The sequence below is a fragment of the Oncorhynchus tshawytscha genome, linkage group LG06 (assembly GCF_018296145.1).
Source record: "Oncorhynchus tshawytscha isolate Ot180627B linkage group LG06, Otsh_v2.0, whole genome shotgun sequence".
NCBI lineage: Eukaryota > Metazoa > Chordata > Actinopteri > Salmoniformes > Salmonidae > Oncorhynchus > Oncorhynchus tshawytscha.
Window position 1 is genome coordinate 12,114,057 of NC_056434.1, and position 21,110 is coordinate 12,135,166.

Sequence of the window (21,110 nt, forward strand, 5' to 3'; positions counted from 1 at the left end):
CACAGGGCTATCACAGACAACCCTGAGGCTGTATCTGAAAACAGGAACAAGTACAAAAAGTCCCACTATGACCTCTGTAGAGTCATCAAATGAGAAAAAGGACAATATAGGAATAAGGTGGAATCATATTACACAGGCTCCACCGCCAGCCGCATGTGGAAGGAGCTACAGTCTATTACGGATTACAAAGGAAGTCACAGCTGTGATACACCGAATGATGCCTCTCTTCCAGACAAACTCATGCATTTTATGCACACTTTGACAATAACAACACAGTACTGTGCGTGAGGGAACCCGCCGAACCAGAGGACTGGGTGATCTTGATCTCCGAGGACAACATGAGTAAGGTCTTTAATCAGATCAACACTCGCAAGGCCACAGGGCCGAACAATATTCCAGGGCGTGTTCTCAGAGCATACGCAAATCAACTGGCAGGCATATTCACGGTAATTTCAACCTCTCCTTGTCCCCGTCTGTAATCCCCAGATGTCTCAAGCTGACCACCATCATTCCTGTTCCCAAGAATTCCATGGCTTCATGCCACAATGACTACCGCCCTGTAGCACTCACATCTGTAATCATGAAGTGCTTTGAGAGGCTGTTTATGGCACACGTTAACTCCACAATCCCAGACACCCTAGACCCACTCCAATTTGCATACCGCCCCAACAGATCCATAGACGACGCAATCTCAATTGTACTCCACAGTGCCCTCAAACACCTAGATAAGAGGAATAGCTATGTGAGAATGCTGTTCATTGACTACAGCTCAGCGTTCAACACCATTGTCCCATCCAAGTTCATCAACAAGCTTAGGACCCTGGGACTGAACACATCACTATGCAACTGAACCTGGACATCCTGACAGGCCGACCCCAGGTGGTGAGGGTAGGCAACACCCCCTCCGTCATGCTGACACTCAACACAGGGCCCCCCAGGGATGTGTGCTTAGTCCTCTCCTGCACTCCCTGTTCACCCATTACTACATGGCCACGCATGACTCCAACACCATCATCAAATTTTCTGACGACACACCGGTGGAAGGCCTGATCACCGGCAACGATGAGACAGCCTTAAGGGAGGAGATGCACACTCACAGGACTCTACACACTCACACACTGTCAGCTCTAGAAGTGTTACTCACTGTCAGCTCAACACTGTCAGCTCTAGAAGTGTTACTCACTGTCAGCTCTAGAAGTGTTACTCACTGTCAGCTCTAGAAGTGTTACTCACTGTCAGCTCTAAAAGTGTTACTCACTGCCAGCTCTAGAAGTGTTACTCACTGTCAGCTCTAGAAGTGTTACTCACTGTCAGCTCTAGAAGTGTTACTCACTGTCAGCTCTAGAAGTGTTACTCACTGTCAGCTCTAAAAGTGTTACTCACTGTCAGCTCTAGAAGTGTTACTCACTGTCAGCTCTAGAAGTGTTACTCACTGTCAGCTCTAAAAGTGTTAACATCGTAGAGTCTCCCTACAATCCTGCTGACTATCCTCCTTCAGAGAACAAAGTCCAACACATGCGAAGGAGAAGACTCATCACTTCTTCTTCTTCAACCCCAACAAACACAGCATACTCGAATGCCTCTTAATCAACTAATACAGCCACACCAACACAACAGCTCTTGCCTAGAAACCATCTGCAACACATCCACTCAAGGCAGAGAAAAGGAAAGAAGCCAAGATTGAAAGAATCAATTCAATAATCAAAGACAACTTGAGCTTTTATAATCCCCCCAGTAAGTGTGCATTGTGTTCCCGTAACAATAAGAGAGAACGATGGGGCGTCTGGATTGGACTATCTGAGCAAACAATGGCAGATGTGTCCATAAATTGTGAACAGTGCAGGGCATCTCTCCTTTCCTCCATAGTACCACTATATTTATTCCTGGGCATGAACCTCTCTTTCACAAGTCACTGGCTTACTACTATAGTCTATATGATCTCAGAGATTTCCAAATTTAATAAAAAAGTAAGCATATTTTGAACGTGAATCGAAGGTCAGTTTTATTTGCAAATCACAATTGTTCGTTTTTTGCAGATGTTCTTTATTAATATTGTACATCTCATTTTGATTTACACCCAGTCCTTTTCAAATAGAAAATACTCTGAGGGAAAGTGGAGCTAGCATTTTCCTGTAAAACACAGAGGACTTGTTTCTAAACCGAATCAGGTCTAATTAATTAATATCAGTATCAAATTCAGCATGAGATTGAGTTTAACACACTCAGGCCAATATTGTCTTCATAACAGGAAATCAGTGCTTGGACAGTGTCTGCCATCATTTCAAATGTCAAAGTTTACTGTAGTATGAAAGATACAGTTGAAGTCGGAAGTTTACATACACTTAGGTTGGAGACATAAAACTCGTTTTTCAACCACTCCGCAAATTTCTTGTTAACAAACTATAGTTTTGGCAAGTCGGTTAGGACATCTACTTTGTGCATGACACAAGTAATGTTTTCAACAATTGTTTACATATTATTTCACTTATAATTCACTGTATCACATTTCCAGTGGGTCAGAAGTTTAATTACACTAAGTTGACTTTACCTTTAAACAGCTTAGAAAATTCCAGAAAATTATGTCATGGCTTTAAAAGCTTCTGATAGGCTAATTGACATAATTGGAGGTGTACCTGGAGGTGTACCTGTGGATGTATTTCAAGGCCAACCTTCAAACTCAGTGCCTCTTTGCTTGACATTAAGGTAAAATCAAAATAAATCAGCTCATTGGGAGCAATTTCCAAAAGCCTGAAGGTACCACGTTCATCTGTACAAACAATACTACGCAAGTATAAACACCATGGGACCACGCAGCCGTCATACCGCTCAGGAAGGAGACGCGTTCTGTCTCCTAGAGATGAATGTACTTTGGTGCGAAAAGTGCAAATAAATCCCAGAACAACAGCAAAGGACCTTGTGAAGATGCTGGAGAAAACAGGTACAAAAGTATCTATATCCACAGTAAAACGAGTCCTGAAAGTCCACTCAGCAAGGAAGAAGCCACTGCTCCAAAACCGCCATAAAAAAGCCAGACTACGGTTTGCAACTGCACATGGGGACAAAGATCATACTTTTTGGAGAAATGTCCTCTGGTCTGATGAAACAAAAATAGAACTGTTTGGCCAAAATGACCATCGTTATGTTTGGAGGAAAAAGGGGGAGGCTTGCAAGCCAAAGAAAACCATCCCAACCGTGAAGCATGGGGGTGGCAGCATCATGTTGTGGGGGTGCTTTGCTGCAGGAGGGACAAGTGCATGTCACAAAATAGATGGCATCATGGAAAATGACGTGGATATATTGTAGCAACATCTCAAGACATCAGTCAGGAATTTAAAGCTTGGTCACAAATGGGTCTTCCAAATGGACAATGACTCCAAGCATACTTCCAAAGTTGTGGCAAAATGGCTTAAGGACAACAAAGTCAAAGTATTGGAGTGGCCATCACAAAGCCCTGACCTCAATCCTATAGAAAATTTGTTGGCAGAACTGAAAAAGAGTGTGCGAGCAAGGAGGCCTACAAACCTGACTCAGTTACACAAGCTCTGTCAGGAGGAATGGGCCAAGATTCACCCAACTTATTGTGGGAAGCTTGTGGAAGGCTACCCGAAACATTTGACCCAAGTTAAACAATTTAAAGGAAATCCTACCAAATACTAATTGAGTGTATGTAAACTTCTGAACCCACTGGGAATGTGATGAAAGAAATAAAAGCTGAAATAAATCATTCTCTCTACTATTATTCTGACATTTCACATTCTTAAAATAAAGTGGTGATCCTAACTGACCTAAGACAGGGAATTCTTACTAGGTTTAAATGTCAGGAATTGTGAAAAACTGAGTTCACATGTATTTGGCTAAGGTGTATGGAAACTTCCGACTTCAACTGTAGATCAGTGTGTTGATGGATTGGTCATATATGGGGTTAAAGGTCAGAGTAGGATGAAGGTGCACCTACACACTGATCTAGGGTCAGTTTCATTTCCCTCCTTAATGATTACGGTTAAGAATTGGAAAGGGTAAGCTGATCCTAAATCTTCCACTACAGGCAAATTCTACCTGAAGTATTAGGATTTGGGGTTAAAGGTTAGAGGCCAGGGGTTAGTGGTTAGGGGGTAGAGTGACCTCCGGTGTGCACCTGTGAAGATGTCTTGTCCCAGTCCGAGGGAGCGGCCGTCTTTCCCGTTGAACAGGTGCTGCTGAGCGGGGGTAGGGCAGTTAAGGTGCTGGTGCTGGGAGGGGGCGGAGCACTGCAAGTGCTGCACCGACAGACACTCACTCAGGACGTCCTGCTCCAGGTGGGGGAACGGCCTCAGCTGTCAATCAAACAGAGAGACAGGGTTACTGTACAATACAAGTGGTCACGAAGACAAAGTGAACCAAATGAAAATACAATTGAGCGGGAGCAGTGCCATCATTGGATGTTGGAGTGGAAGAGAGATGATTTGCTTTTCCTTTGAGTCATGCATGAATTTCAATGTTTGTTTGGACATCTTGCATACCAATGTAAAGCCAAGATGTGAAAAGTGAAAACCTGTCTCTCTGCCAATGGTATCTGGGCACGCGAACACACATTAAACTGCAGTCTATCATGTGGGGTGGAATTGGGGCAGAATGCGTGGGAACAGAGGTCCCAAAGTGCAATCATTATTTTGACATGTCAAAATTCTGGAATTCTGAGCTGAATTCCTGCATTCCCACTGATTTTAGTCAGTTACCAATCTAAGTCTAAATTCTAATCCCACCCCTGGGTTTATGTAGCTAGCAGTGGTCTCAAGGTAATATACATCAAAATTATAGGTAGTCTGTCAAATAGATCAGTTTTACTCTGTTCTATACATCAGCACAGTGAGTTACACTGTCGTAAAATGTTATAGTGGACTGTAGTACAACCCAAGCCAGAGCATTGCAGGAATCCTAAAAACCATGACGTTCCCTTTCCTCTGCAGATGTACCTTTACATTTGAGGTGATGTCAGATGTACCATTAGATCTGAGGTAATGTTAGATGTTGCATTAGATCTGAGGTAATGTCAGATGTACCATTAGATCTGAGGTAATGTCAGATGTACCATTAGATCTGAGGTAATGTTAGATGTTGCATTAGATCTGAGGTGATGTCAGATGTACCATTAGATCTGAGGTAATGTTAGATGTTGCATTAGATCTGAGGTAATGTCAAATGTTGCATTAGATCTGAGGTAATGTTAGATGTTTCATTAGATCTGAGGTAATGTCAAATGTACCATTAGATCTGAGGTAATGTTAGATGTTTCATTAGATCTGAGGTAATGTCAGATGTACCATTAGATCTGAGGTAATGTTAGATGTTGCATTAGATCTGAGGTAATGTCAAATGTTGCATTAGATCCGAGGTAATGTTAGATGTTTCATTAGATCTGAGGTAATGTCAGGATGTTAACATCAAGGTTTGTCATACGGAATACCTGATTTTATGCTGAAGGACAAGGCCAATCTGCTGTGTCTGGACAGTGACTGGAGTGAAGGGATAGGTGAGACGTTTATCCCTCTAACCAGAATGATTAGTTGATTAGCCCACAGTGCTAATTAATTTAGGTTTGTGGGTTTGATCCCTAATTACGCTATAGATTTCTACACATAAGCTACACTAAACTACACTGAATGTCAGTCTCTCACATTGTGTTAGGGCATATGCTAAATTTGTATTTTTATTTGACCTTTATTTAACTAGTCAAGTCAGTTAAGAACAAATTCTTATTTTCAATGACGGTCTAGGAACAGTGACTGTAATGTACTGTAATGTCAACCCTCTACCGGGACATTGACGCTGTAGATCTGCCAGAAGGAGCTGACATCAGTAACATAAGGAATATGGTATAAAAAATAGCCATTTGTGTAAACTGGCCAACAAGCACAACAGTCTTTAATAAAGCAGTGCATCAGTTAATTACTAGTGACATCTCAACCACAGAGACTTAAAGGAAATAGCAGGCTTAGAGGCCAACTTCACAACCACAGGCAGCCCTCTTATTAGGACCAGGAGAAAGAGAGGATCAGGACAACCAATCCAACCATCATTCATTCTATTCATCCCTCTGTCCATCCGTTATCTCGTTTACAGGTTGGACACACCCACGAAGCAAGCCAACAGGATGGATACGTGGTTGGAAGTGTGCGATACCTCACACAAAGATATCCTAACTGATTAGTATGCCAGGGCTGCCATGGAATTCAGGATAGATTGAATAGCCAGTCTGGATTTGATATTTGACTTGGCGCGAGGTATTTATTAGACATTTGTTAGATATCCGAGTGCAGATGGATTGCTGTCTTTACATATCACTGATCAATTCGACAATCATTAGTTAAATTATCATTTGAACACTTTGTGATTGGATACACTTCCTTACAAGCGCCTTGCAACAATTCATCAAGTCTAATTGGGCCTCCGCCTTTCAAAACATGACATAATTCATTTTTTTCTGCTCCGAGATGGAGTGAGAAGGTTTGTTTGACATTTGTCCACAGCATCTGGACACTATTCTGCTCTAGCTACAGCATATTAACAATGGTATAAGCCTCACATGTGTTTCCGTTTTACAGCTAAGCAAAGGAACACATCATTCAGGCCCGGCCGACGACATTCAGGCCCTTTAAACAACAATGAGACTATTCTCTCTCTCTCCATTCTCCCCATATTTATCAGCAGAAGAATGTGATGTGGACCATGAACACGATGTGGTCAAACCTGATCTATTGTCCAGGAATTTCAAAGGTTTTCAAAGGCTAAACTAAATGAATCCAACTGTATGGAACTGTGATGAAGAATAAGCACATGATGATTACACCACGAGCCATGTATTTAGAAAGTTGTAGAATTTTCAGTTACATAGCATTATTTAAATATATCCCCATGTAATGTTAATGGGGAGCTAACATGGCTGCCATAGAATATTGCAGTGTCATGTAAATGCATCACAATGCAGAAACCTCAATGTCCCTACTTTCTAAATACATGGCTGGGATTACACCTACTGGGGACATTTATACACAAAAATATAAACTCAACATGCAACAATTTCAAAGATTTTAGTTACAGATCATTTAAGGAAATCCATTAATTTAAATTAATTAATTAGGCCCTAATCTATGGATTTTACATGACTGGGAATACAGATATGCATCTGTTGGTCACAAATACCTTAAAAAAAAGGTAGGGCCGTGGATCAGAAAACCAGTCAGTATCTGGTGTGACCACCATTTGGTTCACGCAGCGTGACACATCTCCTTCACATAGAGTTGATCAGGCTGTTGATTATGGCCTGTGGAATGTTGTCCCACTCCTCTTCAATGGCTGTGCGAAGTTGCTTAATATTGGCAGGAACTGGACCACGCTGTTGTACACGTCAATCCAGAGCATCCCAAACATGCTCAATGAGTGGTGACATGTCTGGTGAGTATACAGGCCATGGAAGCTTCCAGGAATTGTGTACAAATCCTTGCGACATGAGGCTGTGCATTATCATGCTGAAACATAAGGTGATGGCGGCGAATGGCGGCGAATGAATGGTACGACAATGGGCCTCAGGATCTTGTCACGGTACCTCTGTGCATTCAAATTGCCATCGATGTCCACTGGGATGCTGGAGAAGTGTGCTCTTCACAGATGAATCAAGGTATCAAGGAGCACTCTGTCTGCCATCTGCCCGGTACAGTTGACACCGTGATTCATCTGTGAAGAGCACACTTCTCCAGCGTGCCAGTGGACATTGAAGATGAGCAATTGCCCACTGAAGTCTGTTACGACACCGAACTGCAGTCAGGTAAAGACCCTGGTGAGGACGAGGAGAATGCAGATGAGCTTCCCTTAGACGGTTTCTGACAGTTTGTGTAGAAATTCTTCAAACCAACAGTTTCATCGGCTGTCCGGGTTGCTGGTCTCAGATCATCCCGCCGGTGAAGAAGTTGGATGTGGAGGTCTTGGGCTGGTGTGGTTACACGTGAGTCCGGTTAGACTTATTGCCAAATTCTCTAAAACAACGTTGGTGTCACAATGTGCGCAACTGGTTGAAGGTAAGTCAGGTGCAGGAGAGCAGAGATGAGTGACAACAGGCACACTTTATTCATGCCCAAGGACAACAGCGATAATGCCCAAAGTACACAAACGGTACAATAAACCAAACATACGGGTCAAACACATACCCGGCGCAAACCAGCCTGATGCGAACCACACGTAACAAACAAACAATTCCACACACAGACATGGGGAGAACAGAGGGTAATATACATTTAGTCAGATGAGGGAATGTGAACCAGGTGTGCAGATAACCAAGACAAAACAATTGGAAAATGAAAGGTGGAGCGGCGATGGCTAGAAGACCGGTGACGTTGACCACCGAACGCCGCCCAAACAAGGAGAGAGACCGACTTCGGCGGAAGTCGTGACACTACCCTCTTTTGACGCACGGCTTCAGCAGCGCGCCGACACCGGCCTCGGGGACGACCCTGAGGGCGAGGTGCAGGACGATCTGGACGAAGATGGTGAAACTCCCACAGCATAGATGGGTCCAAGACGTCCGCCACCGGGACCCAGCATCTCTCCTCCGGACCGTAACCTCCCAGTACACGAGGTACTGAAGGCCCCTCGCCCGACGCCTTGAATCCAGTATGGAGCAAACGGATTACACCGGGGCCCCCTCGATGTCCAAATGGGGCGAAGGAACCTCCCGCACCTCAGACTCCTGGAACGCGCCAGCCACCACCGGCTTGAGGAGAGACACATGGAACGAGGGGTTAATACGGTAATCGGGGGGAAGCTGTAACCGGTAACTAACCTCGTTCAGTCTCCTCAGGACTTTAAATTGCCCCACAAACAACGGCCCCAGCTTCTGGCAGGTGGAGGGGCAGGTTTCGGGTCGAGAGCCAGACCCGGTCCCCCGGTGCGAACACCGGAGCCTCACTGCGGTGATGGCCTGTGTTGGCCCCCTGGCACAGCACGGCCTGCTGGAGGTGAACATGGGCGGCGTCCCAGGTCTCCTCCGCATGCCTGAACCAGTCGTCCACCGCAGGAGCCTCGGTCTGACTCTGATGCTAAGGCGCTAGAGACGGAACGAACAGACACCCAGCGGGATACTGGAGGGGAGTGGACTCTGCACGTAACGCCCGCTCAATGTCCGCATCCAGCTCCCATACTTCCCGTGCCATCAGGCAGGAGGCCGGGAGTATGATCCATGGGCCGCTCCTCTGTGTCATACAGCCGGGACAGTGCGTCAGCCTTAACATTCTGGGAACCTGGTCTGAAAGAAAGGGTGAAAACAAAACGGGTAAAAAACATGGCCCACCTTGCCTGATGAGGATTCAGTCTCCTCGTTGCCCGGATGTACTCCTGGTTGCGGTGGTCAGTCCAGATGAGAAAAGGGTGTTGGGGCCCCTCAAGCCAATGTCTCCACGCCTAACAGCTCCCAGCTAACAGCTCCCGGTCACCCACATCATAGTTTCGCTCTGCCGCGCTGAGCTTCTTCGAGAAGAAGGCACAGGGGCGGATCTTCGGTGGCGTTCCCGAGCGCTGAGAGAGCACGGCTCCTATCCCAGCCTCGGACGCGTCCACCTCCACCCTGAACCCCAAAGAAGGAGCCAGATGCGCCAGCACGGGAGCCGAGGTCAACAGAGCCTGTAGGTGACCAAAAGCCCTGTCCGCCTCAGCTGACCACTGCAAACGCACCGGGCCCCCCTTTAGCATTTCGCTACACTCGCATTAACATCTGCTAACCATGTGTATGTGACAAATAAAATTTGATTTTTAGCAGTGAGGTAATGGGAGCCACTACCTGACCAAAACCCCGGATAAACCTCAGGTAGTAATTGGCAAATCCTGAAAAACGCTTGGGATTCGGCCAAATACGCACGGCTGAAATGCAGTCACTCTCCATCTCCACACCTGAGGTGGAAATGCGGTATCCTAGAAAGGAGACGGACTGCTGGAAGAACAGGCACTTCTCAGCCTTGACATACAGGCCATGCTCCAACAGTCGGCCAAGCACCTTGCACACCAAGGACAGATGCTCGGCGCATGCAGCGGAGTATATCAGAATGTCATCGATATACACCACTACACCCTGCCCGTGCAGGTCCCTGAAAATCTCGTCCACAAAGGCTTGGAAGACTGACGGAGCATTCATCAACCCGTACGGCATGACGAGATACTCATAATGCCCTGAGGTGGTAGTGAACGCTGTCTTCCACTCGTCTCCCTCCCGGATACGCAACAAGTTGTATGCGCTCCTGAGATCTAGTTTAGTGAAGAAGCGCGCCCCGTGCATTGACTCAATCGCTGTGGCTATGTGAGGTAGCGGGTAACTGTACTTCACAGTGATCTAGTTAAGGGCTCGATAGTCAATAAGCGCAGTAGGCGCAGAACTCCCTCCTTCTTCTTCACACAAAAGAAACTCGAGGAGGCAGGTAAAGTGGAGGACCGAATGTACCCCTGACGCAGGGATTCGGAGACACATGTTTCCATAGCCGCCGTCTCCGCCTGTGACAGGGGATACACGTGACTGCTGGGAAGTGTGGCGTCTACCTGGAGGTTTATCGCACAATCCCACCGACGATGGGGTGGTAATTGAGTCGCCTTCTTCTTAGAGAAGGCGAGAGCCAAATCGGAATATTCAGGGGGAATGCGCACGGTGGAGACCTGGTCTGGACTTTCCACCGTAGTAGCACCAACGGAAACCCCTAAACACCTCCCGAGCACTCTCGCGACCACCGCGTGAGAGCCCTCCGTTGCCATGAAACAGTGGGGTCATGACAGGCTAACCAGGATAGGCCTAGCACCACGGGAAACGCAGGAGAGTCAATGAGGAAGAGAATGATTCTCTCCTTGTGACCCCCTGCGTCACCATGCCCAGGAGAGCGGTTGGCTCCCTAATTAAACCTGGCCCTATTTGTTGACTGTCTAAGGCGTGAACTGGGAAGGGCTTAGCCACTGGAACAATGGGGATCCCTAAACTATGGGCAAATTATCTGTCTATGAAATTCCCAGCTGCGCCTGAATCAACGAGCGCCTTATGCTGGGAATGCGGGGAAAACTCAGGAAAGTTAACTTGCAAAAACAGATGGGCAACAGAGGGCCCTAGATGAGAATGGTGCAGGCTCACCTGGGGTGACGCCAGAGTGCGCAAGACCTGCTACCTCGACCCCCAGAGGAACCAACCCGACACCGACCGGCAGTGTGCTCTCTGAGGCCACAGATGGTGCACGTGAAGGCCCCTTCTCTGGTCTCCCTGAGCGCAGCACCTCCCAGCTCCATAGGCACCGGAGCGGTGGTGCTGGGAGATGGAACCGACAGAGCTGCATCTGAACGTCCGCGGGTGGCCAGCAGGTTATCCAGCCGGATGGATAGGTCCACCAGCTGATCAAACGTGAGGGTGGTGTCCCTGCAGGTCAACTCCCGACAGACATCCTAGCGTAGGCTGCAGCGAATGTGGTCGATCAGGGCCCTGTCGTTCCATCCCCTCCGGTGTCCAGGGTCCGAAAGTCCAAGGCGAACTCCTGGGCGCTCCTCGTCCCCTGCCTCAGGTGGAAAAGACGTTCACCCGCCGCTCTACCCTAGGGCGGGTGAACTCCTCAAAGTGGTCCAGCGCCGCATCTCCTTATATCCACACGGCGTTGGCCCACTCCAGGGCTCTCCCTGAGAGGCACGAGACGAGGGCGGACACCCTCTCACGTCCCGAAGGAGCCGGGTAGACGGTCGCCAGATACAGTTCCAGCTGTAGCAAGAACCCCTGGCAGCGTGCCGCCATCCCATCAAACTCCCCGGGAAGGGCGAGACGAATCCCACTGGGACCGGATACAGGAGAGGCAAGTAGTGGAGACCCCTGTTGTGCTGGGGAGGGCGCTGGAGGGACTCCCTGTCTCTCCCAGCGGTCCATTGTCTGGACGACGTGGTCCATGACGGTGCCGAGATGGTGGAGCATCGCCGTGTGCTCCCGGAAGCGCTCCTCGACCCCTACAACAGGGGTTCCTGCTCCTGCTCACTCCATAAGGGGTGTGGAATTCTGTCACGATGTGCGCAACTGGTTGAAGGTAAGTTAGGTGCAGGAGAGCAGAGATGGGTGATAACAGGCGCACTTTATTCATGCCCAAGGAAAACAGCGATAACGCCCAAAGTACACAAACGGTACAATAAACAGAACATACGGGTCAAACACATACCCGGCGCAAACCAGCCTGATGCGAACCACACGTAACAAACAAACAATTCCACACACAGACATGGGGGGAATAGAGGGTAATATACATTTAGTCAGATGAGGGAATGTGAACCAGGTGTGCGGAAAACCAAGACAAAACAAATGCCGAACTCCGACCGAACAAGGAGAGGGACCGACTTCGGCGGAAGTCGTGACAGTGGAGGCGGCTTCTGGTAGAGAAATTAACTTTATACTATCTGGCAATAGCTCTAGTGGATATTCCTGCAGTCAGCATGCCAATTGCATCTGTGGCATTGTGTTGAGTGACAAAACTGCACATTTTAGAGTGGCCTTTGATAATCCCCAGCACAAGGTGCACCCGTGCAATGATCATGCTGTTTAATCAGCTTCTTGATATGCTACACCTGGATTATGTTGGCAAAGGAGAAATGCTCACCAACAGGGATGTAAACCTTTTTGGGAAATAAGTTTTTGTGTGTATGGAACATTTCTGGGATCTTTTATTTAAGCTCATGAAACGTGGGACCACATGTTGTGTTTATGGTTTTGTTCAGCATAATAATAATAATAAATAGCAATACATCATTATGAGTAGCCTAGCTATAGCTAGCTAGCGCAACCAATACATCATCATGAGAAGCCTAGCTATAGCTCGCTAGCGCAACCAATACATCATCATGAGAAGCCTAGCTATAGCTCGCTAGCGCAACCAATACATCATCATGAGAAGCCTAGCTATAGCTCGCTAGCTCAACCAATAGTGGCCAAGTCTTTGAGTGCATGCATCCTCCAAAGATGGAGAGGGAGAGTTCGTGGCTTGATCAGAGGAAGGTGGTCAGGGAGATGGTTGATTAAAATGTCTGGTGACGATCTTGTTGTGGGCTACTCTGGGAACCAGCCTGAGGCGTGTAGCTCACCACACACAGTTCAAAGTAGTAGCCAGTCGTCCTCACTACAGGTCTTCTGCCTCAGCACTGCATTCCTCTGATGTATCTCCCATTCATCTCAAGCTTCAGGTGACTCCTCAAATGATGTTCTCAGAAGATCAGGAACCAGCAGCCAGGTGAAATGAAAAGCTGGTACTGTGTCCAGATGCATCATTTAAACAAAAACATTAGCCAGCTAGCTAGCTAGCCATGCCAAAAAGAGTTGACCTGCCAGTCAATCTATACATCTGTGGGTTAAAACCAACAGGTATGTAGTAACAACTCATTGTTATCAAAAACAAAATAGCTGATTTAAAACAGCCATTAAAAACACTTAATAACTAAATGTACATATATATTGGAGCTCTCTGCTTAGGCTGCTACTAGGGTGCCATGGCAACTATACATTTGTGATGCATGTGGCCTGACAAGATCCATAAGAGTCCCTACATGCTCTCAGTTCCTGGTCATAATATGTATAGTGCAAGACAGTGGATGCTGGTAAAAGGAGGATGGCCCAAAGTAATGGCTGGAATGGTATACCAATTCATTCATTCCTTTCACGCCATTACAATGAGCCCTTCCTCCGATTTAAAGTGACTTGGGTCTCCACTGGTATGATATATGGGTAGCTTTTTAGATTTTCGCTCACTCTCTCTGGGTGTCTTTTTATTGATTTTTATTTAGTATTTTATTTTTAGGAAGTATATCAGCTTTAGTTTTGCAGATAGACAGTGGGTTCTATCAATGTAATTGTTTGTATATTAATATATATATAGATTTTTTTTATATATATATATATATATATAATACTACCCCCATCAGGTAATTGGAGAAAACTAATGAACAACAATACTTAAGCTTCTACTTCCAGCTAATACATAGCATACCGTATACCTTTTACAGACACGGTACACGGACATGGTGATTGTACATTCGTCACCTCTTTATTATTATTATTTTATTTTATTCCACCCTTCACCTACCTTCAACCCCTCCCATCTATCAAAACAAAATTTCAGCTACCTTCAACCCCTCCCATCTATCAAAACAAGTGATCTAATGATTCTGTCTCTTCACAGCAAAATCTGCAGAGCTGTGATGGTTGTATCCCCCAAATATACATAACATTATATATTTTTTTGCAATAATCTTCTATAGTAATTTAAATTTAAAAACTCAAAAGTTTTGAATTCAGCGTTGTTTTGTGTATCAGTTTTGTATCAGTTCAACCCTGTGCCATAGAATCGGCACATCAAACATCTCTTCCCGGCTTTTTTGCAACAGGTATGCCACAGCTGTAAATATGTTGGTCCGTAAATGGAAGGCCTACCTTTCTATGCATAGGTTGCTCTTTGGCGGAGTGGATCTTGACGTGTTTGCGTAGAGAGCTGGGGTCTGTGTAGCGTTTGGTGCAGCCAGGGATCTGACATGCGTACGGTTTCTATAGAACATGACAAATATATGATAAGTACATGATAAGTATATGATTCAAAGCAACTATTTATTATATAATAACAGCGCAATGAAACCCACAACCACGAGTCAAAGAAACCTAACATTGCTATATTGATTCATATAAAACCACAAGAACATGTATGCATTAGGCATTTGATTATTTTGCAAAATAATACGAAAAAAAAATCAAGAACAAAAATGCAGACACAACAGGAATGAAATCTGATGAAATAAGAAAGCAAAAATAGACTCCTACCTTTCAGCTGAGAATACACAGAGTAACTGAAGAAATTGAAGGCAAGAGAAGGAATAAGAAAGAGAGAGAAGAGACAATTCGAAGGAGTTCAGTTTTTCTCCATTTTTGAAGTAGCCTACTACAAGAAACCAAATATAAAGCAGCATTTCAGTGCTCCAAAGATGACATTCTTTATAAGGTTTATAAAGGTCTAGTAAAGTTAAAGTGCAAACTGCACCAAAAGATGTGAGGGGCACTAAACGTGATCACCAAAGCAACATCAATCACTACAGCAGTGTCATTACATGTCCTCATCTTCACACAATATTAGCAAAGAAAATACTGCATGTAGCCCCTTGATAGAGATTTTCCCCTTGTTTTTTCTCTCTCTGTACAGTGGAATATAAGGCAGCCTTTAAAGTGAAAGGCGATACGCCTCTTTATTAGCTCTCAGTTCGTACCTCGCTTTTTTCGGTAAATAACACGTTATTCCAAGCCGCTCTCAGCACCACTAATCTCCGTCCTCTTTGTTATTCCTACGCAACGCTGCCCCAACACAGACCCACAAGTGGAGAAAAGAGCGAGAGAGAAAAAAACAAGAAAACTTCTGTCTAGTATAAATATCATTACAGTTTAACATTATTTTTTCACTAAAGTGCGTTTGGCAGGGTGGCAGGCGGCGAAATTAGACTCTCGGCAGGGCGCTAATGCGCGGCCATCAGCTTCTGGGATGGCTGTGTAATTGGCAGTGTGTATATACATACATACGGTAGTGAGGCTGGGTGGCTCAAGGCTGGCTGAGGCCTGTGGACTCTGATACAGTAAGACGTTGGAGGAGTGACAGACAGGACAAGTGAGTAGTGGCTAACTCAGGCGTTCCTTTCCTTTATACACAGCCATTGCTTTCCCCTCTGTAGCAGAGAGACAAGTCTGAGGCAGAACACTCCCCTCTAAACTAACCGCTGGTTATTTGACTTACCGTGACTCGCGTCAGACTAATGCCGCGTTCAGAACAACTGGGAATTCGGGAAAAAAACGAGGTCAAATCATAACGTCAGTGATCTTAAGGTCGGAAAGTCGGAGCTCTAGAAAGAGGCCTGATTTCCCAACTTGGAATTCTGAGTTGGATGACCATTCAAAACAAATCGTTTTTTTCCCGAGCTCCCAGTTGTTCTGAACGCGGCATAATGCAAGGGATATTTAAATTATGCGTAGCATGTCGTGAGGGAACGGAGTGTAGGGTGATTGAGAATGGCTGAGGTTTCAATAATTTGTATTTTTATTTCACCTTAATTTAACCAGATGGGCTAGTTGAGAACAAGTTCTCATTTACAACTGCGACCTGGCCAAGATAAAGCAAAGCAGTGCGACACAAACAACAACACAGTTACACATGGAATAAACAAACATACAGTCAATAATACAATAGAAAAAGTATATATACAGTGTGTGCAAATGAGGTAGGATAAGGAAGGTAAGGCAATAAGTAGACCATAGTTGCGAAATAATTGCAATATAGCAACTAAACACTGGAGATATAGATGTGCAGAAGATTAATGTGCAAGTAGAACTGTGATACTGTCAAGAGATGGAAACCGGCATTTAAGCTTGGTAATAGGCACTAACGCTTTAATGTGTACAATTCTTCCAATGATGTGAGTAGCAGCATCAAATATCCTAAACCAAAAAGTTTGATACTACTCTACGGATGCCTCAACATACACTCTAACCAGGGTTGGACATGTGGTGCTCGGCACTTCTATAACAAACCAAATCACCTCTTGCCCTTTGTGCTGTTGTTTATGCCCAATAATCTTTGTACCAAGTTTTGTGCTGCTACCTGCTGCTATGTTGTGTTGCTACGATGTTGTTGTGATGTTGTGTTGCTATTATGCTGTGTTTTCATGTGTTGCTGTCATGCTATGTTGTTGTCTTAGGTCTCTCTTTATGTAGTGTTGTCTCTTGTCATGATGTGTGTTTTGTCCCATATTTTTACTTTATTTTATATTTTTAATCCCAGCCCACGCCCCCGCAGCAGGCCTTTTGCCTTTTGGAAGGCCATCATTGTAAATAAGAATTTGTTCTTAACTGACTTACCTAGTTCAATAAAGGTAAAATACATATTTTTTAAAGAGTTCAAACATCAACATCACCCCATTCCACTTCTTTTAGGGCACCTGTAAGTGTTCATGACTGGATAGAACCATGACTCTAACCCTTTCTAATAGACATGATCTATGATCTACAGCAGAGAGGCCGTGGGAGTAGAGGAGAGTAGAACCAGTGGAGACTGTCTCCATGTGTGCTGACCGTGTCTAGGTGAGTACGCTGGTGCTTGGCCCGGTCGCTGGAGTTGCTGAAAGCTTTCTGGCAGCCGGGGTGCTGGCACAGGTAGGGCTTCTCCCCCGTGTGGCTCCGTAGATGTATCTTTAGGTTCTCCAGGCGGGAAAAGGCCTTGTTGCAGCCCTCAAACTGTTAGGAGAGGATAGATGGATAGACACACACACACGAGAACATGCACCCACACAAACACACACACAAACAAGCAGGAAAACACAGAGAGAAAGAGACAGAGTGAGAGGGAGAGAGGATGGAGAGGATGAGAGACAGGGGAAGAAAAGTAGATCAATATGAGATGAAGGCGGTACAGTACAGTAGTACAGTACAGTAAACAGTAGTACAGTACATTAAACAGTGGTACAGTACATTATAGTACAGTAAACAGTAGTACAGTAAACAGTGGTACAGTACAGTAAATAGGGGTACAGTACATTATAGTACAGTAAACAGTGGTACAGTACAGTAAACAGTAGTACAGTACAGTACAGTAAACAGTGCTACAGTACAGTACAGTAAACAGTAGTACAGTACAGTACAGTAAACAGTGGTACAGTACAGTACATTATAGTTCAGTAAACAGAAGTACAGTAAAATGTGGTACAGTACAATAAATTGTGGTACAGTACAGTAAACAGCAGTCCATTACAGTACAGTAAACAGCAGTACATTACAGTACAGTAAACCATGGTACAGACAAGCCACAAGAGGTTTCTTAACAGTCCCCAAGTCCAGAACAGACTATGGGAAGCACACAGTACTACATAGAGCCATGACTACATGAAACTCTATTCCACATCAAGTAACTGACGCGAGCAGTAATATTTGATTTAAAAAACAGATAAAAAACACCTTATGGAACAGTGGGGACTGTGAAGCCTCACAAACATTGGCACAGACACATGCACACACACACACACACACACACACACACACACACACACACACACACACACACACACACACACACACACACACACACACACACACGATAACATACTTACTATACATACACATGGATTTAGTACTGTAGATATGTGGTGGTGGTGGAGTAGGGGCCTGAGGGCACACAGTGTGTTGTGAAATCTGTGAATGTATTGTAATGTTTTAAAATGGTATAAACGGCCTTAATTTTGCTGGAGCCCAGGAAGAGTGGGAATGGGAATCAATAATGAAAACAATACAACACAGTACAGTACAGTACAGTAAACAGTAGTACAGTATAGTAAACAGCGGAACAGTACAGTACAGTACAGTAAACAGTGGTGCAGTACAGTAAACAGTAAAACAGTAAACAGTAGTACAGTATAGTAAACAGTAGAACAGTACAGTACAGTACAGTAAACAGTAGTACAGTATAGTAAACAGTAGAACAGTACAGTACAGTACAGTAAAGAGTAGTACAGTATAGTAAACAGTAAAACAGTAAACAGTAGTACAGTACAGTAAACAGTAGTACAGTATAGTAAACAGTAAAACAGTAAACAGTAGTACAGTACAGTAAACAGTAGTACAGTATAGTAAACAGTAAAACAGTAAACAGTAGTACAGTACAGTAAACAGTAGTACAGTATAGTAAACAGTGGAACAGTACAGTACAGTAAACAGTAGTACAGTATAGTAAACAGTAAAACAGTAAACAGTAGTACAGTACAGTAAACAGTAGTACAGTATAGTAAACAGTAGAACAGTACAGTACAGTACAGTAAACAGTAGTACAGTATAGTAAACAGTAGAACAGTACAGTACAGTACAGTAAAGAGTAGTACAGTATAGTAAACAGTAAAACAGTAAACAGTAGTACAGTACAGTAAACAGTAGTACAGTATAGTAAACAGTAAAACAGTAAACAGTAGTACAGTACAGTAAACAGTAGTACAGTATAGTAAACAGTAAAACAGTAAACAGTAGTACAGTATAGTAAACAGTAGAACAGTACAGTACAGTACAGTAAACAGTGGTACAGTACAGTAAACAGTAGAACAGTATAGTACAGTAAACAGTGGTATATTACAGTAAACAGTAGTACAGTACAGTAAACAATGGTACAGTACATTATAGTACAGTAAACAGTAGTACAGTACAGTAAACAATCGTACAGTACAGTAAGCAGTCTACAGTACATTATAGTACAGTGAACAGTAGTATAGTACCGTACAGTAAACAATGGTACAGTACAGTAAACAGTGGTACAGTACATTATAGTACAGTAAACAGTAGAACAGTACAGTAAACAGTAGAACAGTACAGTACAGTACAGTACAGTAAACAGTAGAACAGTACAGTACAGTAAACAGTAGTACAGTACAGTAAACAATGGTACGGTACAGTACATTATAGTACAGTAAACAGTGGTACAGTACAGTAAACAGTGGTACAGTACAGTAAACAGTAGTACAGTACAGTAAACAGTAGTACAGTACAGTAAACAATGGTACAGTACAGTACATTATAGTACAGTAAACAGTAGTACAGTACAGTAAACAATCGTACAGTACAGTAAACAGTGGTACAGTACAGTACATTATAGTACAGTAAACAGTAGAACAGTACAGTTAACAGTAGTACAGTAAACAGTAGTACAGTACAGTAAACAGTGGTACAGTACAGTACATTAGAGTACAGTAAACAGTAGTACAGTACAGTAAACAATGGTACAGTTCAGTAAACAATGGTGTAATACAGTACACAATGGTACAGTACAGTACATTATAGTACAATAAACAGTAGTACAGTATAGTAAACAGTAGAACAGTACAGTACAGTAAACAGTGGTACAGTACAGTAAAAAGTGGTACAGTACAGTAAACAGTAAAACAGTAAACAATGGTACAGTACAGTACAGTAAACAGTAGAACAGTACAGTACAGTAAACAGTGGTAGGGTACAGTACAGTACAGTAAACAGTGGTACAGTACAGTAAACAATTGTACAGTACAGTTAACAGTCTACAGCACATTATAGTACAGTAAACAGTAGTATAGTACAGTACAGTAAACAATGGTACAGTACAGTAAACAGTGGTACAGTACATTATAGTACAGTAAACAGTAGAACAGTACAGTAAACAGTAGAACAGTACAGTACAGTAAACAGTGGTACAGTACAGTAAACAGTAGTACAGTACAGTAAACAGTAGTACAGTACAGTAAACAATGGTACAGTACAGTACATTATAGTACAGTAAACAGTAGAACAGTACAGTAAACAGTAGTACAGTACAGTAAACAATGGTACAGTACAGTACATTATAGTACAGTAAACAGTATAACAGTACAGTTCACAGTAGTACAGTAAACAATGGTACAGTACATTATAGTACAGTAAACAGTAGTACAGTACAGTAAACAGTGGTACAGTACAGTACATTAGAGTACAGTAAACAGTAGTACAGTACAGTAAAAAATGGTACAGTACAGTACATTATAGTATAGTAAACAGTAGTACAGTACAGTAAACAGTGGTACAGTACAGTACATTAGAGTACAGTAAACAGTAGTACAGTAGAGTAAACAATGGTACAGTACAGTAAAAAATGGTACAGTACAGTACAGTACATTACAGTACAGTAAACAGTAGTACAGTAGAGTAAACAATGGTACAGTACAGTACATTATAGTACAGTAAACAATGGTACAGTACAGTAAACAATGGTACAGTACAGTAAACAATGGTACAGTACAGTACATTATAGTAAACAATGGTACAGTACAGTAAACAATGGTGCAGTTCAGTAAACAATGGTACAGTACAGTAAACAGTGGTACAGTACAGTACATTATATGACAGTAAACAGTAGTACAGTAGACAAACAATGGTACAATACAGTAAACAATGGTTCAGTATACAGTGGTACAGTACAGTATAGTACAGTAAACAGTAATACAGTACAGTAAACAATGGGACAGTACAGTAAACAGTGGTACAGTACAGTATATTAGAGTACAGTAAACAGTAGTACAGTAGA

At 43.8% G+C, this 21,110-nt stretch overlaps 1 protein-coding gene across 1 annotated transcript in view; it reads right to left on the bottom strand.

The window, feature by feature from the left end:
* Positions 1-21,110, bottom strand: part of LOC112246729 (zinc finger protein GLIS1-like) — a 154,062-nt gene that overhangs the window by 29,130 nt on the left and 103,822 nt on the right. The window contains exons 5-7 of the mRNA XM_024415237.2: positions 17,117-17,278; positions 14,447-14,557; positions 4,136-4,313 (exon numbers count right to left, since the gene is read on the bottom strand). Coding sequence (XP_024271005.1) covers positions 4,136-4,313; positions 14,447-14,557; positions 17,117-17,278 — 451 coding nt within the window. The remainder of the gene's footprint in view (positions 1-4,135; positions 4,314-14,446; positions 14,558-17,116; positions 17,279-21,110) is intronic.